At 38.9% G+C, this 21,714-nt stretch overlaps 1 protein-coding gene across 1 annotated transcript in view; it reads left to right on the top strand.

Moving 5' to 3' along the window:
* Positions 1-21,714, top strand: part of Zfpm2 (zinc finger protein, FOG family member 2) — a 407,929-nt gene that overhangs the window by 80,436 nt on the left and 305,779 nt on the right. The window contains exon 3 of the mRNA XM_041637629.1: positions 4,309-4,467. Within this exon, the coding sequence (XP_041493563.1) occupies positions 4,309-4,467 (159 nt within the window). The remainder of the gene's footprint in view (positions 1-4,308; positions 4,468-21,714) is intronic.

Below are 21,714 nucleotides of genomic sequence, written 5' to 3'. Positions count from 1 at the left end.
TTACCCTCACATTTTCTTTGTCTGTTTCGAGCTCTGACATCAGCTGCTATGGGTATGCTTTGGGGGATTTCTTTAGCCCCCTGAAGCTGCGGCGACCATTTCTCAACAATTTCTTCTCCCAGGGGATCGACTCTCCCCTAGCTGCTTCATAGCCACAGGGGTACACTCTGTTATTTTACATTTCACTCCGTGGTTATGTGACCAGGGTCTAGGACAGAATTACTTAATCTTTAACATCTCATATGCCCCTTTACAAGTTTAGGTCATTCGAATCATCTCCCTATGACAAATTCCAGGATAGACCCACACTGGGCTCTGCCAGACAGCTGAGGCACTGGGCTGCTCGGCACCATGGAGTTCTGTGGGTCTTGTGAATTCTAGTGGAGCTTCCCTTTTTTGTTTATTTCTGGGACACAAAGGTAGCCGTGGCCAATTCAAAGGGGTCCTGAGCACACAATTCTTTCTCTGCCCTAAAAATGGAACAAATACTTTCCACCCAGGCCTGCTCATTTTTTTCTCCGGGAAAACCAAGAGCATGGCGGGCTTGCCCTTTGGTTCATTATAGGATATTTTAGAATACACAGCCTCTTTTTCATATTTTAAAATGAGGTAAATGTTGATGTTTATAAACAGCAAGACTATTAATTCTGGCAGGAGGGTTTGAATATCTGTAAATCAGACACAATTGAAGGGCTGAACTTCAGAGTTCCTCACCCTTGCCTGCCAAGTGGCCTCAATCAGAAGTAATTTTCTCCATGAGGGCACATGGAGCTTGGTTGTGAGCCTCTTCGGAGGAGATATTATTTGTGTCAAATTACGTGTGCTGATTTTCCTGAAGTGGACTCTGTGCCCACTAATCCATACCCAGGAGGTCTCTCTATTCCTTCCTTCATTGGTGCTATTAATTATACTTGGGCTTCAAGGGTCTCTTATTTACCCCTTTAAAATATTAGTTTATGGCCACCAATTATCAGCGATGTTTCCTGTTAAATAGTATTGAGAGGAACGTGAGACCCTGGCTTAAAACATAAATACTGTGCATTTTAAGAGAAACCCCTCTCTCAGCATCTGGCTTGACGGTTAAAGAAGTGGCTAGTAATTTCACATTTGAAAGTACGGTAGATTATATAAATCTGAATTTACTTTGGGAAGAGTGCGAATCGACTCTTTAATCATCTTCCCGCATCTTAGTCTAAGCATTGGCGCTGAGTTCTCACACCTTTCAGGCAAATGAGCTCAAGAAGCCTTTACCATTTGGACTTTGAACGGAAATGCTCTTTTCAGGCACGGGCTGGGCTCACAAAGAGATGCCGAAGACGTATTTTTAACTCTTGAATTTGCAGTAGGCTTATCAATTATAAGTTTTTCATAAACCTAGAAATAAAAGTGAAGCGCACATTTTGAATCTGCGTACCTATAAAAGATCCACAGCACATTAGCCGAGTGTGAGGTTTGCCAAGGATAAGTCAGTGTTGCAGCAGTTCGTTTTCTTTCCCGGGATCACAGGAGCAAGATTTTAATACGACTCTCAAAATTTAATTTAATATATTGCTAAAGCCAATTTGCTATTCTGTGTTTTAATTATTCAGTAACATTATCTTTAATAAAGGATCTTGCAAAAAATTTTATCACATCTGTTTCAATTTTAAAAAGGACAGTTCATATTGTTAATTTTATTTTTATAGTATGCAAGCATGTTCTCTAGGTATGAAGGGTTTTATGCGTTTCATATTTTATACATGAACTGTTCAAATATTTATTATATTATTGGAATTTATTTCTGTAAGCAAAATTCAGAGTATTTATTTTCAAAGAAAAATATGGCCCCCAATGGACTATATCATGCCATTTCTGTTGTAACTAATATTAAATCAGTTACTTTACAAATGGATCCAGTATGGATTATATAAAAAGAATGAAAATGGGCAATCAGATATTTTTTATTTGGGGGGGTCTACAAAAAGATCTCCTGATTTTTATGGGAGGGGAACATAGACTCTGGTTGACTTTTAGCAGTCGGAAGAGCAAGGCACCCGTGTAGAGCTGGCTTGTTAAATGCCTGTGGAGGAGAACTGGGCATTGTGGACCAACCACCTGCTGACATTTCCATCTTCACGAATTCCTTGAATTTCAGAGTTCTGTTTCAGAAGGGAGATGTTTATCACTGCCACAGACTGGTATGCACAGGAGTGCATGATGTTAGAGAAAGGGCGTGCAGCATGCTGCATCTGCAAACCAACAGCTTCACTTAGTGGGCTATGACATTGTTCTGTTAGCTGAGCTGCTTTCCTGACCATAAAACTGAAGAGAGCCTGGCTATACAGCAGACCCTGTGAGAAAGCACCCCAGAACTCCTGCACCAAACACAAATGAGACTTTCTTTTTAAACGTGTTTCCTTTTTATTAAACATTAAATTAATTACTTCAGAAAATAAAAACAAGGAAATGTCATCTGTTAGTGTCTTCACTAGATAAATTATTAGTAAATTTATTAATAAATGTAACAAATGAATTTGAGGAAGAGTGATACCTTGCTACTATAATATTTGGCTTGCACGCTTGTTATTTAACATAACTGTTCTAAAATTATAAATGCTAGACTTGAAATTGTTAATAACTGTTTAAAAACTATTAGGAGATCTATGAATTTAAGTATTTTTACTCTTCAGTTTGAGTAAAAGAAGTGTTACAATTATAAGAATATTAAAAATAAACTTTTTAAAAATTACATAAGGGAAAAATAAATTCTGAAGAGGACAAAAGGCTTCTAAAGAAAATGTATTGCTTGGGTGGGCCTTAATTTAAATGCAGGTAATTAAGTCTGTGTGTGTGTCTTGTGAGTTCAGACCTTAGGAGACTCACATGGATGGCAGTCTTACACGACGGGATGTAGGCATGTTGGCTTACACAGATATATAAAAATGATAATATTGAAGCATTTAAATCGATAAGATTTATCTTTGATCTGAAAATTTTCTACTACATTTGGAGAGAGAGCGAGGATAGGATAAAAGAGAGAGAGAGGAAAAGAGAGAGACAGCAGAGGCAGAAACTTAATTCTGCAAGTATTTATCCTGCCAAGACCAGTGACAGAGTGACAATTAGTACAGATTACCATAATTGTGCTCTGTGGATAAAATGCCACATTGCTTCTTTTGCAGTAAATGCAGGCTTTCCTTAGGAAAACGTGTCGGCTGCATTATTTGGTTAACAGCACGTGTTCCCATGCCGCTCACTCGGAGGTGCCACTGCAACCCTTCCCTCTCTTGCAGTAAATAGGCCCGTTAATGTAGTGTACCTCACTCTCGCTCTTTCCCAGGGAACTGCATGTCTATGACTGAAAAATTATCACATAAATACAAATTACATTTTTTTCATTAGGAAACTACTTTTCATTTTAGAAAAAAATTCAATTAATTGTGAATAAGGTTATGATTTCGCCAGGGAGAGAAATATGTAATTTTTCTTCAAGCCTCAAACACATATAATAATGAAATCTTTTCTTGGAATTCACTCTTAAGAAGGATTTTTAAAAGTATAGACTTTATTAAAATCTCAGTTCAATTAAAATGCATTCAGTTACTAAAAATCTTTATTAAAATCGCAGGTGAAATTGTTCAACAGTGTAAGAGAGACTCGTGCTTCTTAACCAGGCAGTGAATTCTAACAAATGATTGTAAAGTGCACAGGTTTGCTCTTCAAGACAGGCATGTGCGTGTGTGTGCATGTATGTGTGCGTGCGTGCATGTATAGTGTGTGTGCGTGTGTGGTGTGTGTGCATGTGTGTTGTGTTTCCATGTATGTGTGCAGTGTGTGTGTGTGGTTGTGGTGTGTGTGCATGTGTAGTGTGTGTGTGTGTGTGAATGAGTGCATTTGTATGTGTGTGCGTGTGTGATGTGTGTGTGTTGTTTGCGTGTGTGTCCACGGGCGCATAGAAGGCTTGGTACTGGGAGTGGAGGCAATGGAGACTGAAGTTACTGTGTATCATCTCCTCAGGTACCGGCTTTCTTTGCCTTCTCAACGAAGGCTGTATTTTTTCTTCTTTTTTCCCCCACTTTAAAAAATTCGTTTATTCTGTAAGTTTCCATGCACGTACTTATTATTTATATATTGAGTATATTCACTTCCAATAAATCCCTGCACACTGTTTCTTGGGTGTCATTACATTAGTGTGTATGTGTCTTCTTGGGACAACCTACTGTAATTCTCTTCCCTCACTTCTGTAATCAGAACCACCCTACTTAGAGGATTTTTATTTTGCCCCTTCCTTGGATGAGTTTGGTACAGTGTCCCTGATTCTTTTTCAAGGACCACTGGAAGATGCCATTGAGGATGAGGACGAAGAGTATCCATCGGAGGAGGCAGAAGGCATCGCAAAAGGGGACTTTCCACTGGAGGGAAGCTTCCCAGCAGACTTTGGGCCAGAAAATCTGAGCTGCGAAGAAGTGGAGTTCTTTTGTAACAAAGGTAATCCTTGATGGCTGAATGTTATGGAGACACTTAAGTGGTTTTAGAGAAGTTTTCTTCTCCTTCTTCTTCTTCTTCTTCTTCTTCTTCTTCTTCTTCTTCTTCTTCTTCTCCTTCTCCTCTCCTCCTCCTCCTCCTCCTCCTCCTCCTCCTCCTCCTCCTCTTCCTCTTCTTCTTCCTACTCCTCATTCTGAACCTTAGGATTGAGTAAAATTACAAACATAATGCAATAATTTATAATATGGGAAGATTATGATATAGGAAGGTCTTTTGTCATTCAAACAGTTATTTCATTTTGATAATGATCTTTTTTTGTTTTCAAATACTCTATTACTGATTTGTATATTCCCTGAGTTAATTTTGTTGCTGTTTTTTCCCAACCAGCTATAACATATTTGATGTTTATCAAATTTCTTCTCTCTTTCAACAGGCAGTGATTGAACTCATTTAGTTTGCATGGCACTAGTAACTGAATATGACCACTGACTTGTGCAGATTATTCCCAGCCCAAGGTCTGGCTCAGTCTTTCTAAAAACTGAGTGCTATTGGTGTTAGCTTTCAACACTGCTGCTCCCTGTTAGGTTATTTGGATAATGAAATGGAGGACCTTTTCCTCTGTAGATCCTCTTTGGATATACACACACCACACACATCACACACATATACACCACACACACATACATACACACATACACCACCTACACATATCCACAATACACACATACCACCCCCATAAACACCATATAGACCACATAAATACACATACCACCCACATACTACACATACATACACACTACCCCCCCACACCACATATACACACACATACATACATACCACACACACTACCCACCCACACACCACACATACATACACACACCCCACACACATCACATACACACCACACATACACACACACCACCTTCCACACACATCACACTTACACACATATGCACACACACTGCATAAACACCACACATACACACACACCACCACACACACACACCACATACAACATATGCACACACACTACGGACACCACACACACACCATACATACACACACACACACAATAATCCAAAATGTACCGGTGACAAATTTCATTGATTTCTAACCTGAAATTTTCCCCCTATTTGACATCTTCTTTTTTTCTAAAAGTAATTTTATGATTTCACATGACTTTTTATTATTTATTTTTACTAGTTTGTTTAGTCTCCTCGGGTTAGGACTTCTTTTCCTCCTTTACCATTATACGATGTTATAGGTTTTGATATTACTTTCTAGGTTTATAACAGCTGCGTCTGCTAATTTAACAGAATTGTATCCCAGGCGGCAAACTGGCTGAGACGCTTGGAGTCTGTGTCTGTCTACACCTGCCGATATTTATTTTGGTTTTTTTTTTGTTTTTTTTTTTGTTTTTTTTTTTTTTTGGTTTTTCGAGACAGGGTTTCTCTGTGGTTTTGGACCTGCCGATATTTATATATGTGCGATTTTCATGCAGGCACGCCATTTTCCTAAACCTGGATATTGTTTTAGAGTTGAGAGAGGTGAAGTGAGCTTGTGTGTGCTGACTGTCTCAACAGCCTAAAATCAAGAAAGCTAATACAATAGCTTAAAAATGGCCAGTGTATCTATCGTGATGGTCACATGTATTTATAGTATTTTTAAAAGCTTCAACAGTGCATTCCCCTGTTGATGGTGTCTTAGAAACAAAGGAAGCCAAGTCATTCTTGTCCTGCTCAGCAGAGCTACGTCACTGGGATCTCCTAGAGTGTGAACAGTGGCCTTGTAACATGGTGCCTGTCTCCAGGACAGACAAGTTTGACTGAAAATAAGAATATAACATATAGTACAGTTTTGGCCATTGAGCGATTTCAGGCCAATTTGACATTTCCTTTAGGTGTTCTGGATTCTATGTCTCAATTGAGGATCTGTAGTTTAGGTAATGCATGTAAGCACATGCTGAGGTGTTGGGGTATGCTGGCTTTTAAATTACATCTGCCACCATCTTATTCTCTATTGTTTGCCCAAAATTTCTATTTCTATGTTTATTATAAAGTATCTATTTTTTCTAGAGTATTTAAAAAAAAAGAAAAAAGCTAAGGAATGGAAGGCATTTGCCTTTCTCTCTCTGGACTGTTAAGGTTAAAGAGTCAAGACATAAATTTAGATCTTTAGAGCATAACTAATGTAATTAAGAATAAATAAAATTAATAATTGCATTAAGTTAGCAATGGCAAGTATTATTATATCCTGTTTTAATTTGGGATGATCACTACTAAAGGCTTATGTTTAATAAAAGAGTTTGGTGAAGCTGAAGCTTTGGGTAATCTCTAGAGAAAACGGTGTTTCATAAACAGTGTCTATATTCTTAAGATAATAATATTCATCTACACTAACAAGAATCGGGACTCAATGTAATAACGGGCATTTGGGAAATGAGAACATTGAATTACAATTATTATGAATGCTTTTTAATGGATGTGACCATTTGATAAACACTTGGGAATCCTAAGATATTTTAAATATGCAACAAACACTTAATAGCACAGACACTGTGTTGAATAGTATATAATATACGTGAATTACAAAACAATTCCTTAATGCTCAGTTTGAAACAAAAAAGTCATGCATGGGGATAAGGACTGTTATTTTCATGTGATATCTTCACTATAAATGTGAACATTATTATTTCATTTTACTGTGGCCTTATGTAACAGGAGAGAATTAAATTATTTTACTCTCATAGACAGTAAATCTTGGGAATGCCCCTGGAAGTTGGTTAAAGAAATACGAAAGGAAGACAGCACTGGCAGACACTGTAGCCTGTTGTACTAGGACTGTAGTCTTCTCAGTCACTCTCTTTCTCCTTCTCTCACTATTTAACTTGTGTTGTTTAAATACAATTGGAAGAGAAAATGCTCTCCTTTGAAGAGTAGAAGGCAACCTCTGTGTAGGTGATCACATCTGTCTCTGGGGCACACACTTTCCCTTCCTTTGTAGTTGAAAATAGAAGACACACTAACGAGTAGAACAGGAGAATCATTGAAAGGCTTAAAGAAATGAATACTGTGACTGAAAAATCTGGTATAAAATGTTCTCTCAAAAAGAGTCTTTTCACCGAAAAACTATTTTTTTGTGTGCATTCTTGACCACTTATGTTGATTCCAAAGTTGTCATTCTATATCAGAAAGTGAGTTAGATGGTTTAGAGTTTCTTTCAAAAATCTACAATTATCTAGTTATTTTAATGGCTGCCATAGGTAAAATGTTTAGACATTGGGTGCATGTTCTTAATAAACAAGTGTTAGCTGAAGATTTCATACCATAAAACATACGAAGAGTGCCTTAATTCTTCAAGCCACAAATACTGACATGAGTTCAGGGAGAACAGGAAGCATCCATACAAAGTGACTGCATCCTCATCGATATTTTAGTGTTGGATTTTGTCTAAGTCATGCTATGCTATCGTAACTGTTTAGTTTTTTTGAAGAATAGGAGATGGAAAGCTTCATTCTTTAAATATCTATGAAAAAACTGCTTATTATAGGTAAATGTTTCTATGTTTAGGATTGCCCATATATTGTAAGATATTGTCAATGGCTAGAATAATAACTTTACTTTGTATAGTGTATTTTTCCTGACTTCACTCATATTATCTATGTTCTTACTAAAGGGCAAGATTTTGTGCACATCTGGAAGAAATCATTAATATTAAAGCTGTGGGTCTCTCTAAACCATGGAATCAAATATTGTTTATCTCAACCTAGTAAGGTTAAAATCAGGAAAACTGTAATTTATACTTTATGTTTTTTTAATAGGTTAAATTCTTAATTATGTGATTGTATCTCAGACAAGTCCTTGTTCAAGTTGTAGGCCTAAAATTGACAAATCCCGTAAAAGATACCAAAACACTATCCTGAGTGAGGTAAGCCAGACCCAAAAAGAGGAACATGGGATGTACTCACTCATATTTGGTTTCTAGCCATAAATAAAGGACATTGAGCTTATAATTCATGTTCCTAGAGAAGCTAAATAAGGCGAATCCAAAGACAAACACATAGGCATCCTCAGGAATATTAACCTTCATCAGGCGAGGAAAGGAGACAGAGACAGAGACCCACACGGGAGCACCGGACAGAAATCTCAAGGTCCAAATCAGGAGCAGAAGGAGACGGAGCACGAGCAAGGAACTCAGGACCACAAGGGGTGCACCCACACACTAAGACAATGGGGATGTTCTATTGGGATCTCACCAAGGCCAGCTGGCCTAGGTCTGAAAAAGCATGGGATAAATCCGGACTAGCTGAACATAGCGGACAATGAGGAATACTGAGAATTCAAGAACAATTGCAGTGGGTTTTTGATCCTACTGCACGTACTGGCTTTGTGGGAGCCTAGGCAGTTTGAATGCTCACCTTACGAGACCTGGATAGAGGTGGGCAGTCCTTGGGCTTCCCACAGGTCAGGGAACCCTGATTGCTCTTCGAGCAGATGAGGGAGGGGGACTTGATCGGGGGGAGGGGGAGGGAAATGGGAAGCTGTTGTGGGGACAAGGCAGAAATCCTTAATAAATAAATAAATTTAAAAAAGAAAAAAAAAAAGATACCAAGTCAGCTCTTGGTTTGGACAAAAGAGATTGTTCACAATAAGATGCTTCTTTAAACTGCTTTGGGCCTCTGATATTTTAAAACGTTGGGCAAAATATAAAGTGATAGCTCAGGCCCTAGCATTGTCTTTTGTTCTACACTGCTTGGCTTCTTGCCTTCCCGGCATCTGCGACAGGAAGGGAACAAGCAAGAATTATTTCCTTGAATTTGCAGATGACGAAGACATCCACACTGGGCTCATAAGTGCTACATATTTCCTGTGGTGTTGAATTATTTGCCCCAGTTATTGCATCTTTCTCTCTCTGTTTAATGTAGAAAACAGGGGCATATATTCATGCGTGTGCAAAACTAAGCCTGGAGTTAATAATTAGTCCAAGTGGAATTCCAAACTGAAATATTTAAGTTTGTTGATGAAAGAGGTGAAGTAATTATGTGTGGGATACATTTCAGGAGAATGGACAGGATGTGTGAACAGGAAGGAGAGAGTCAGATGGATGTCTCTGTCATGTAGTAAGTAAGTAAGCAGCTGTGCTATGAAGAAAAATCTCCAAAAACTATATGGCAACGATAACCATATAGTAACGAGGAAAGTTACTAGGAGCCTTTGGAAATTGTTCTGTGATGTTATGGTTTCTAAGGAAGCTAAGAGGGAATATAATACCATCAACCTTGTCATTAGAAGACAGAAAACCCAAATTCTTTTCCTAGCACCAATATATAAAGAATGTTCAGAGATTATTGGATATTATGCACACTGAAAAGGCATTTGGGAAGATCAGTGTTGGCAAAAGCCTGCAAGATGGAAATCCATACAATAAGGAAGCATATTGTGCAATGATGGATATTCTCATGTATTCAAAGAGCTTATATTAAGCAATATTTAAAAGGGAATGAATATTTTAAGTACCTTTTTAAAATTGAACATTCTAAGGTACATTAAGAAAGTAGAACAGAACACAGGTTCCCCAGTGTTGGAGTTAATGCTAGCCCTAGCAGCAGTTATTATGAAATTAAACAAACAAACAAAAAAAGGATACTGAATCAGGTTACCCGAAGTTTCCAGTCTTGTTCATAGATAAATTCAATAGAACTCAAACCTCTCAGTAATATGCTTCTACAATAACAAAAGACAATCTCCATCCTAGGGGAAAAGGAAGGGTTAAAGAAGGAACCAAACTCAGACTGTGTATGGTGGGCAATATTGAGCACATGAGGAAAGACAGGACAGGTTTAGATGGTGGATGACGTCGTAGCTATTTGTGGAGATTCTTTAAATTCTATAAAGAGCAATAGGGCAGGCAGACTTTGAGTAGAATGCAGAAGGAAAGCAGTGGGGTTCTAGAACTTTCTCACCGGTGTGCCTAGTGTTGAACATGGTACACAGAGGAAGACAGAGAGCTGGAGAGGGGGACAGGTACAGTCATACAGGATTTGCTACTCCAGGAACCTGTGTTGGATCCTGGCACTGTGGAAGGTACAGGGAAGGGGTCTGTGAAAGGGAGAGAATACGAGAGAAGATGCATAGTCAGGAGGCAGCTTGCTTGTGCCTAGTGAGGAACAGTCTGCAGAAAATGAAGGTGGAGACGGGAAACTGAGACAGGTAAATTGGGAGAGCTGTCAGGAAATATAAATAACCCAATCCGAATCATCTCTTCAGCCAAGAGCTCGATGAGACTCCATCTGTAGCTCATTAATATAAATTCCACAGTAGCATTGTGTGGGTGTTTGGGGACAATCTGTGTCACCTTGCTCCTTTCCACCTTCGCAGAGTTGGGTCAATGTTCTCTACAGATTCCCACATCCTTGAATGAGAAAAACAAAAAGTAGGACTCCAGCAAATTGGAAGAGGTTTTATTATTATGCTTAGGGAGACTGGCTGATAGACCCTTTGAGCTGTCCCGCCTCCCCTCTCCCCCTCGCCTCTATCTGTTTTTGTAGTTTTGTTTAGAAATTAAGAGTGATGGAAAAGCTGTGTCTTTTCCTTGGACTTTACATAACAAGCTAAGTCTAGAGGATTAGCATCGCTCTTTTCCTACCTACCCCCAAACCTGTGGGGTCCCGCTTGTTTTTCAGCTGCTCCTCATCTCAAACATCCATGTTATTTTTGTCTTTTAGTTTCTTCTCTTCTCTGGATTCTTTTCTCAATAAAGAAGTCCGTTTCCGTCTCCCCTTCAGTCAGGTTCTTTCCCTGCGTGGCTTTTGTGAAACCTTGCCTCCTTCTCAGATGCGGGCTAACAGAACCCATATCTGTGGGAGGCAGGTCTGCTGTGATCACTTTGAACTCAATAAGGAAGGGGATATTTACAAAGTTCTTCTTTTTCTCTTAACGGGATTAAGAAGCTCAGCTCCTTAAACTCTTGCATATAACATTGACATTTCCAGGGTGTGTTTGGACCAGGGAGTTCAAAGAGAAGGAGTGAAAGAGAAAAGCCAATATGACTTTGTTTTTTACCTTGCTGGAGGAGCTGTTTGTGCAAATCGCCTATAAGCTTATTGACCTGAATCTTTGACTCCTTGTTTTTCCTGGATTTGGCTGGAGTGGAGACACTGATGGAGAGCCGATAGGGCTGATTGAACAGCCCCCAGCTTTGCTTGGCATGGACCTGGCTTCGCTTCTCCACCACCTCCCTCCCTTCGCATGACATTATTGTTCCTTGGCAAACCTAAGGCTGCCCTAGGCCCAGTTCTCCTTCACATTCTGTTGTAATGCGCTTTAAAAATCACCGTGTTTTTCTTGCATGGGCTGTCCCATGGTGAGAACTGAAAAGTAATGACTTTTTAAGGAACTAGGAAGAGAGATAATAGTCATATCCGGCTTGGGGTTTTATCTCATGATAAGTAGTACACCTGTGACGGGGGACTGCCATTCTTTCTTAGCTGCTTAAAAAGTCTCCACAGCGTAGCTATTACTCAGAACTCAGCAGAATGTTTTAAATGATGATCAGTGGGAAACTGAGGGGCACCTGAGCAAGCCCCAGGGCTGCAAGAGAGTAGACAGGTAGGTTTAGGTGGTAATTGTTTGGTGAAACCAGATGGCTTAGTAGTTTTTTTTCTTTTTTTTCCTGTGACATAATGTTCCTTATATAAGGGTCAGATAAAGCTTTGTCTACCTACCTCACCTTGGACACTAGATCAAGACAAAAATTTCAACAAGGCGAAAAATTATTGATTTTGCCCATATATGAAATGTCTCATACTGTGGTGTTTATAGGAGTCATGTATGAAACCATATCCCACTTTTTTTACATATGATAAGCCCGGTGCACTTTTCTTCCTGTGAAATGGCCAACAACATTTCACAAGTGCGGTCTGCTAAAGTTCTTCTACAAGATAAATTTGAACTTGGTAAGACATGCATTCTGTTAGAATTTCTCATGTAACCTCATGTTATACCAAAGTATATTTCTCTTTTTATCTAGCTAAATACATACGGCTTGGGAGGGATTAACTCATTTTCAACGATATCTTTATTTTAAATGAGCAATACGTTTACAACAGAAAGAATGGATATTACTATAAAGGCCATTTTCTTATAATTCAGAAATGTATTTGTTGGTTTAAAGTGTAAGGTTTTTACAAGAGCAAGACCCTTTCTGGACTTGTAAGATTTATCTTGGTTTGTTGCTTGTTCTGAATGTTAAAAGTCATATAAAAGAAAAATAATCTATTTAATATCCTGGCATTATATTTATATACATCTGATTATTATGAGACACATGCATTATTGATTGGCTTTTTCTGTTTTAATCTAGATATTGAACCAGTTGGTCATTAAATTTAGCTGAATAATATGAAACAGAACTACCTATATGGAAGCTCATTTTAATTTCTCCATTTTCTGGGGTACAGTTTTGTACTGAATAAAGATTCAGTGTTTCTTAAGAAAGCATTTTTAATCTAATTGCTGTTATATTTAAAGTCTATTTATCTCAGTGTTATGTAACTTATATTTGAGCGTCAGCCTCCTGTTTGCCAAGCATGCCTATCTACTAGCACTGTTTATTTTTCTATTTTAAAGGAAACTATAAGTACGAATAATTTTGCTAATGCCTGGGTAGCCAATTTACTTTAACCGTGTGAATTACGTTGGTTCGCAAACCTGAATGTTAACTGTTGGGCAAACCAGGATTAAAGAGAAAGTGTTCGCTCTGTAGGAGACTTTTCTTGGAACTAGCAGTGTCTCCTCTGCTCTATATCCTTAAATATCACAAATGATTTCCAGTTTCATGGTTCTGCTCTACCATTTAGGAAGTTTAAATCAAATAGGTTTTTCAAAGCTCTTAATCTTCTCACATAAAATTTGCATTTTCTTGTTAGTATGTAAAATTCTCTCAGTGATTTGTTATCATTTGCGAAGCAACAGGCAGTATTAGGCATTTGCCCATCCATTACCTGATGGGATAATCTTTATCTCTGGTAGCCCTAAACATAGAAGGTGTAGAGGGAAATGGAGAAAGCTGTGATATGATGAATTTAATTATAGTAATAAAGTTAGTCACTTTTTGTTGTTCTTAAGAGGTCAAATGAAAATAGCTCGACGTGTTGTACCAATGAACACTGATAACGAATGCAGATTGTCATCTCGGTGCTTTCCTTTCCTTTCTGAGATTAGACAGATCAGTGTGGAGACTATGCACCAATTACAATAATTGGGATAATGGTAATAACAACTCCCATTTTCTGTTTGTCCCTGGAAGTCAGGAATCTTGTTTTGTGCACAGTGTTTCTAATCAGCTTACTGGCTTGCAAGGTAGATCTCATTTTTCACTTTATCATCTATAAGTTTGGTACTTTGGTCAAAGTCAGAAAACTACTAAGGTAATACCACATTACAGTGAGGAGAACGGGGAAGATGTCTCAGTGGATAGGGAATCTGTAGCACCAGTGTGAGGACGTGAGTTCAGATCCCCATAGCTCACCAACACCCTGGCAGGAATGTAGGTGGGCACTAAATCAAGTATTTGGGAAGCAAATATGAGAAAGAGGTCCCTTGGCACCGGCTGACTAGCAACCCATAACTGGCAAGCTCAGGGTTAAGCGAGAGACCTTGCCTCAATAAGCAAAGTGGGGGAGTGATTGAGAAAGACACCCAATGTCAACTCCTGGCCTCTTCATGTACAAACATATATACATATATCCAGACACATGTTCATTTGCACACATATGGACACACATGAATGTGCATTCCAAAAAAATATATTAAAAAATTACAGTAGGTGTTGGGAGGAGCTAGCACATGTAATCCCAGCATCCAGGAGGATTAGACAAGATACTGCTTCTCATTTAGACTTGTTGTAAGGAGAGGCTGCTTGTTGGTTCCTGGCTGCTCGGCCCCGAAATAATCACACAGAAACTGTATTAATTAAATCACTGCTTGGCCCATTAGTTCTAGCTTCTTATTTGCTAACTCTTACATCTTAATTTAACCCAATTCCAACAATCTGTGTATTGCCACATGGCTATTGCTTATTGAGTAAAATTCCCAGCGTCTGTCTCTGACAGCAACTCCATGGCTTCTCTCTGACTCTGCCTTCTTTCTCTCAGTATTCAGTTTAGCTTTCCCCACCTACCTACCAACAGGCAAAGGCAATTTCTTTATTCAGCACTGGTAATCACAGCATACAGAGGGGGATCCCACATCATAGGGTAACTTGAAATACAGTTAGAGACTCAGTCCCCAAAACACTAATAAAATAGGTAAAAAAGTAAAAAATAAGGCAAAGGGTATTAGTTTTAATAAAATTATGGAAATATTTTTCTGATATTCATTAGGAAATAATTCTTTTAGAAGGAAATAAAAACATCTGAAGAAGTCTAAACCTCACTTTCACAAGCTATTTTTAAATGGACTTTCTCAAAAACAAAACCAAATGAACAAACAAAGAAACCACAACAACAACACTCTTGCACAAGTCAAAAACTATGGAGTTTTACCAAAACCAAGAAACAAGAAGTATTAAGTAAATGAATGAGAAATGTTCTTAAAATATTCCTGTCATGTAGGGTCTCTTTAAAGGCTTAATAGATAAGAACCTGTCTGAAGTACAGAGAGAGGGTATATCAATGATGCGAGGTCTATACTGAAAGTCCTTTTGACCACTGAGACTTAATGAGTGGCCATGTCACCCTGTACGGTAGCATAAAATAGGACATAATTTCTCACTGCCTGCTCATTGTATTCTTGTTTTCAGACAATTCAAAGGAGCAGAAACACACCAGAGTGTGTATACTTGGGCTGAAGCCAGTAATAAATGACTGGGGTGTTTACAATTCCATCACAACTATTTGGATAGGAATTTCAGCCTTATGGAAATGTTTGCAAATTGAACTCTTTAAAACTGTTTGACCTTAACACACAATAAACCTAAGTAAAAAGCAGGGAAAGGAAGGAAGGAAGAGAGGAAGGGGGCATTGTTTGCAGGGAGAGCTCTGGGCACTGTGAAAACTTCTCCCTTTACTGAAGGAAATGCAGTGCAGCAGATGGTAAGAGTGGACGTGAGATAAACACGGGAACTGGAAAAGCAAGCAATACATTCTAACAGGTTCTGTATCGACGATCTGGAGGGGTAGAAAGATTAGACAAGGAACTCTTCGGAAACTTGACAGTGGCTGTATCGCACCAAGCCTTATGCACATAGCGGAGATGGAAAGGAAAACTGCACAGACGGTAGACTGTGATGATATTTTTCTGACAGTGAGAGGGGAGATCTTTTTATTGATTAAAGGCATCGATTTATCAATGGAGGAATCAACAACTGAGACACACAGACCATCCTCCATCCCTCCACCTGGCTGACAACAACGAGATCTGATGATATTCTATTGTTGCCTTGGAATTAGCATATGTCTCTGTACCTGGGCGTCTTGGACAATCTTCTAATTTTGGGGGCTATGCAAATTGCACTTCAGACCCTGAGAACTCACTCATGTGACCTCCTTTTGTATGTGAGCATGGATGGGTGTAAATGGTCTAAAAGAAGCAGAAGAAAGACTATATAAAGAATATTTTCATCTCTCAGAATAATACAGTAAATGAAGGAAAACCTTTGCCTATGTAAAACAAAGGAAAGCATGTAACATGTGGACCCTGTGTAAATGTTTGAATGTCCCTCAGCCTGAATCTGCCCACTCTAGTCTTTGTTGTACATTCCTGTGTTCTGTCCTGGAGGCTGATGACTGTATAATACCAGCATATAGTCATTCTTTTTTTAAAATTTATTCTTTCCTCATACAATACAAGACTACAGCCTCTCCTCCCTCCACTCCTTCCAGTAACCCCCACCTTCTCTCTCCACCAGATTTACCGCCTCTCCATTTCCCTTCAGAAAAAAGCAGGCCTACCAGGTATATCAGCCAGACAAGACAAGATATGATAAAGCTAAGTATAAACCCCGCTATCAAGACTGAATGAGGCAGGGTCCCAAAAGCATGTGGAAGAGTCAGAGACACCCCTGACTACTCACTGACAGGGGTCTCACGAGAACACCAAACTACACAACAACGTGTATCCAGAGGGCCTAGTGCAGTCCCATGCACGCTGTGTGATTGCTATGTCAGTCTCTGGGAGCCCCTATGAGCCCTGCTTAGTTGATTCTGTGGGTCATGTTCTCCTGTTGTGCTCAACCCCTCTAGGTCCTACAATCCTTCCTCCCCCTCTTCCTCAGGGTTCCCTGAACTATGACTAATGTTTGGGGACATTTGCTCCCATCAGCCGCCAGAGGAAGCCTTTCTGGTGGCCATTGAGCTAGGATCTGATCTACAAATATATATATATATATGATATTTATTATATATTATATATATGGTATTTATTATATATATTATATATATGAATATCATTAGGATAATTTCAACAATTTCATTGATTTTTTTTTCTTTTTCTTTTTCTTTCCAGTTGTGGTTGGTCCTATCCTAGGTCTCTGGGGTATCCAGCTTCTAGTTTCTGGCCATCCAGGGTAGTGTTAAGCATGGGTTACCCTCCCCTCCTAGTGTGGGCCTCAAGTTAAACCGGTCCTTATTTGGCCACTCTCACAATCTCTGAGCCACCATCGCCCCAGTACATCTGGCAGGCAAATGGGTTATAGGCTGAAGGTTTTGTGGCTGAGTTAGTGTCCTGGTCCCCCCACTGGATACCGTCCCTGGTGACAGAAGACAGTGGGTTCAGGCTCCGTGTGCTCCATTACTAGGAGTCCCTGCTAGGGTCGCTTTTACACGTTTCACGGAGTTTCCACTGCACTAGGTTTCCATATCACCCCCCCCCCCAAGTGCCCCCATTTCCAACTGTTCCATCCCACATACTCATTTTTAATAAGAAGTAATAACTCTATGGCAGTCATGTGATAAGAAAAAAGATAGTTTACATTATGAGGAAAACACATGTTACAAAAAATGATGTGTTTTCCCTGCAGTCCAAATGGCTCTGTTGAGACATTTAAGGTGATCTCCCAAAACATCAGATCATTAATGAAGACACATTTGGAAAATTATGTATTATGTGTATGTTATGTTCATATTTCACATGTCCAAGCAGATAATACATGTATTCATTCTCCTTTGTACTTAAATTTACAACTCTTTAATTAGCTTTGTATCAAATAATAATAGAACTAGAAGAATCCAAAATAATGTTAAACAAGTCTGAGCTTTGAATAATTTGCATAAATTTGGATATTACTTCAGACCTCTGTAGCTGGTTTGTCAACAGTGCCTGAATTCCTGAGCACTCCAGGCAGAATTGTGAGTTTAATCAGAAAGGGTCTACTGACCTTCACTTAGTACTCAATGGCCTGTTTCCTCTGAGAGAAACACAGTTCTACCTTCAGTGCTGGCCACTTGTCCCAGGACTCTACCTCTCTCTAATTCCCACTTCCGTTCTTCTTAGCAAGTGCCGCCTACATTGTCAGGCCCCACCAGCCCCAAATCAACCCACTGAAAAACACAGAAGAATGAGGTAAATTCATAGTAGTCAACAATAATTAAGAATGTTAAGTTTGGTTTTGGGTTTCAGTAAGGTTCTTAAAATGCCTTTCTATTTATATTAGATACCTGAACAACAAATTTATCAAAATTGAATAAACTGTCCGAGTTGGTAAAGGCCACAGAGAGTCAGGAAACCAGCTTTAAAGCCCTATAAAGAGCGTTGTCCCATGCTTCTGAACATCTGGCTGATGTTGTGGGTACCATTTGTGTTTTCCTGGTGTTATCATACAGCATTCAAGGTCCTACTGGCACTGAAGCAGTGGGGGCTGTGGGAGGACTCAGCCTTCCATAGAGCCTGAATGGGTCTTGTGATAACATTTGGGAAAATCTCTGGTGTCAGGAGCTAGTTATAAATCTGAGAAAGGGTAAAAATGACATGACCTGGGATTTTTTTCAGAAACATTTGCTTCCAATAGATATAGAAACTTCATTAGTTCCAGGTTTTATGGTAAGAAAAGACTCCTGGAAGTAGCCACAGAACTGGCTGATTTTTATAAATGACTCATGCTAAGACACACAGAGATGTTTATTCTTTAGGTGACTGCATGTCCAGATCTAATTTTTCTTATTGCTGTCAGTGTGTCAGCATATGTAAAATGCACAGTTTGAATTAGCTTTACTTGATTGTTGGAATAATGAATGACTCAAAACGCAGGGTCGTACCAGACTGGTAAACTCAGAAAGCAGAAACAGCTGCCTTCACCCTTGCCTATTTGAGTTTGATCTCTGAAACACACATGGTAGTAAAAGAAACCTGACACCTGAAAGTTGCTCTCTAAATGTGATGTTCATTCTGTGGTACACATATCTGTATCCATATGCACACATGCATGTGCACAAACACACACACATACACTCACATATGTGCACATGCATGCACACAGAGCACACATATGTCCATTGAATAAATGCAAAACAGTCTAGCACAGTGGTACTCAGTGAATATAGAATTTATGCTCCAGATCCAATAGATACTGATTGAATGCCTGCTGTCTCAGTTATGTGAGCCATGCTGTGGATACAAAGCTGAGTTTATTATCCCAGGGGCAGACATTGCTAACATGATGATAAAGGGTTGTCTGACCTTGTGGAGGCAGGTGAGAGAAACTGTCTTTAAGAATGCAGTGTTGGAACTGGAATCAATGTTGCATAGGCATGAAGTAGGTTCATCAGAGCTGTAATTAAATGTTCATAGGTATGAGGAAGGAACTGACTTCAATGCTCAGAGAAGAGAACAGAGTGTCCAGAGTCTGGTAATATACAGAGGGCAATGGTGACTGTCTTATAGTCGACTCCAGCGACGAAGATGAGGATCAAAAGGTTTAGGAAGGACAAGGAATGATAAAACTACTAAGAATAAGAAACTAAACAAAGACAGATGAAAGAGGAAATGCATAACTGGAAATCCAAAGTTTTAAATGCAGATCTGAAGGACCAGCTAGAAGACATAGTGGGTAAAGGCACATGCTGCCAAGCTCGAGGACCCAGGCATGATTCTTAGAACCAACGTAGTAGAAAGAGAGAATCCCCTCTGCCAAGCTGTCCTCTGATCTCCAAAGGTACACTGTCATATGCATGTGTCCACACACATGACCACACACAGGCAATACAACCACAAAAACTGATTAATTAAAATGAAAAAGAAATCTTAATTTAAGTTTCCCATAAACCACAAGATAGAGAGAAAAGAGATAAATAAAAAATACCAGCAGGAACAAACTAGATTTATTGGCAAAAATTAAATGATATCACTTATACTTTGAAAATGTATTTACTTTATGTGTGTCCATGAGAATACATGCACATGTGTGTTCGTGTGTGTGCCCCTGCATGTGTAGGAGGAAGATGTTAAATCCTTGTGAGGACCTAGAATTTTGGGGCATGAAGAAGGCATGACTTCCTATGTGTTTGTGCTGGGATCTGAACTCCAGTCCTCAGGACAATACTGCATACACCTTTAATCTTTGTCTGCCTTTTCAATCCATACATTTTTGGAGGAATTGTTTGTTTTGTTGTTATTGTTTTGGTAAGCCTAACTCTTGACTTCCGGAATTCATCTTCCATTATGGTGCTAGAACTATGGATTCTAAATGACATTCAGATTGTCGCCTTCATCTTTTGTCATTGTAATTGGTGTCTGAATACACATGGTTCTGTGTCACACTTCACATTTAAAAGAGTGATATGCAGGTGAGCATAGGGTGGCCGAAGGCTGTGGGGATGTGCGCCTGCTGGTTCATTATATCCTTTAAGAGAGCATCAGAACAGAGCTGTCCCTGTGGGAGAGAGAATTCTGTTAAAAAGGAGAGTGAAGAGGAAGGATGTATGGAAAGTGGTGGGCAAACACCATCATGTTCTAAAACTTGCTGGATCCATTGCGCTTGGAGATTTGACCTGTTGGAAAGGCAGGTTCAAAACTAAAATATGACTTTGCTTTTATCTTGGTGGTAATAATGAGTTTCTGAAGTGAATGATGAATCTGAAACTCAGGCAACAAACTGAAAAAATAGTGATCAGTTGGTGGCACCAACCTAGACCCTGAAAGGCAAATGCCACATTTTCTCTCTTATTTGTAAGTCTTAATATCTTGCAGTAGGTTAACAGACTTGCAAACTGTCATCCTGCTACAGCCTTCGAGACACTGTCTCATCGTCAGAACAAGATGGGTCTGATTTGAGTAAAATCTCTGTATAGTTTGATATTAGTTGCAATAAAGATTTTGTTTGATGATAAGTGGGAGAAAGACAATACAAATTATTTAAGTATATACTTTGAAATATGTTTATTTCAGTAGATTTTAAAGTAAATACTGGAGAGGTGACTCAGTGGTGATGGCCACTTATTGCACTTCAGGAGACACAAATTCAGTTCCCAGTTCCCATGTGATGGTGCACAACTGTCTGTGGTGTACATACATGCATATTAATAATGTATTAATAATAAAGTAAACTAATCTACACGTATAAAGTAAGTCTTTCTGCCTATATTTGCTTATTTATTTAAGCCATTCTAATACTTACTCAGGAAAAAACTCATACAGCCACTTTGAATATCAGTATGGCGATTTCTCAGAAAATTAGGAAACAACCTACCTCAAGACCCATCAATGCCACTTTTGGGTATATACCCAATGAGGCTCAATTATACCATAAGGCCATGTGTTCAACTATGTTCATAGCAGCATTATTTGTCATAACCAGAACCTGGAAACAACCTAGATGCCCCCCAACCAAGAATGGATAAGGAAAATGTGGTACTTTTACACAATGAAGTACTACTCAGCAGAAAAAAAGAATGACTTCTTGAAAATTACAGGCAAATTGATGGATCTAGAGAACATCATATTGAGTGTGGTAACCAGACCCAGAAAGAGAAATATCATATGTACTCACTCATAAGTGGCTTTTATATGCAAAGCAAAGAAAAACCAGCCTACAATTCACAATCCCAGAGAACCAATATAACATTGAAGACCCTAAGTGAGACATACATGTATCTAATAAACATGGGAAGTAGAAAAAGACAAGATTTCCTGAGTAAATTGGAAGTATGGGGAGCATGAGAGAGGGTTGAAGAGCAGGGTAGAATAAGGGAGTATAGTGGAGAAAATATATAGATCAATAAAAACAGTTTAAAAAAGATTATTGAGTGATGTTATGTTG

The sequence above is a fragment of the Microtus oregoni genome, unplaced genomic scaffold, assembly GCF_018167655.1.
Source record: "Microtus oregoni isolate MIOR12 unplaced genomic scaffold, Mior012 000053F_ref0000044, whole genome shotgun sequence".
Taxonomy (NCBI): Eukaryota; Metazoa; Chordata; class Mammalia; order Rodentia; family Cricetidae; genus Microtus; species Microtus oregoni.
Note: the sequence above shows the minus strand (reverse complement) of the source record. Positions and strands in the feature narration are given on the sequence as shown.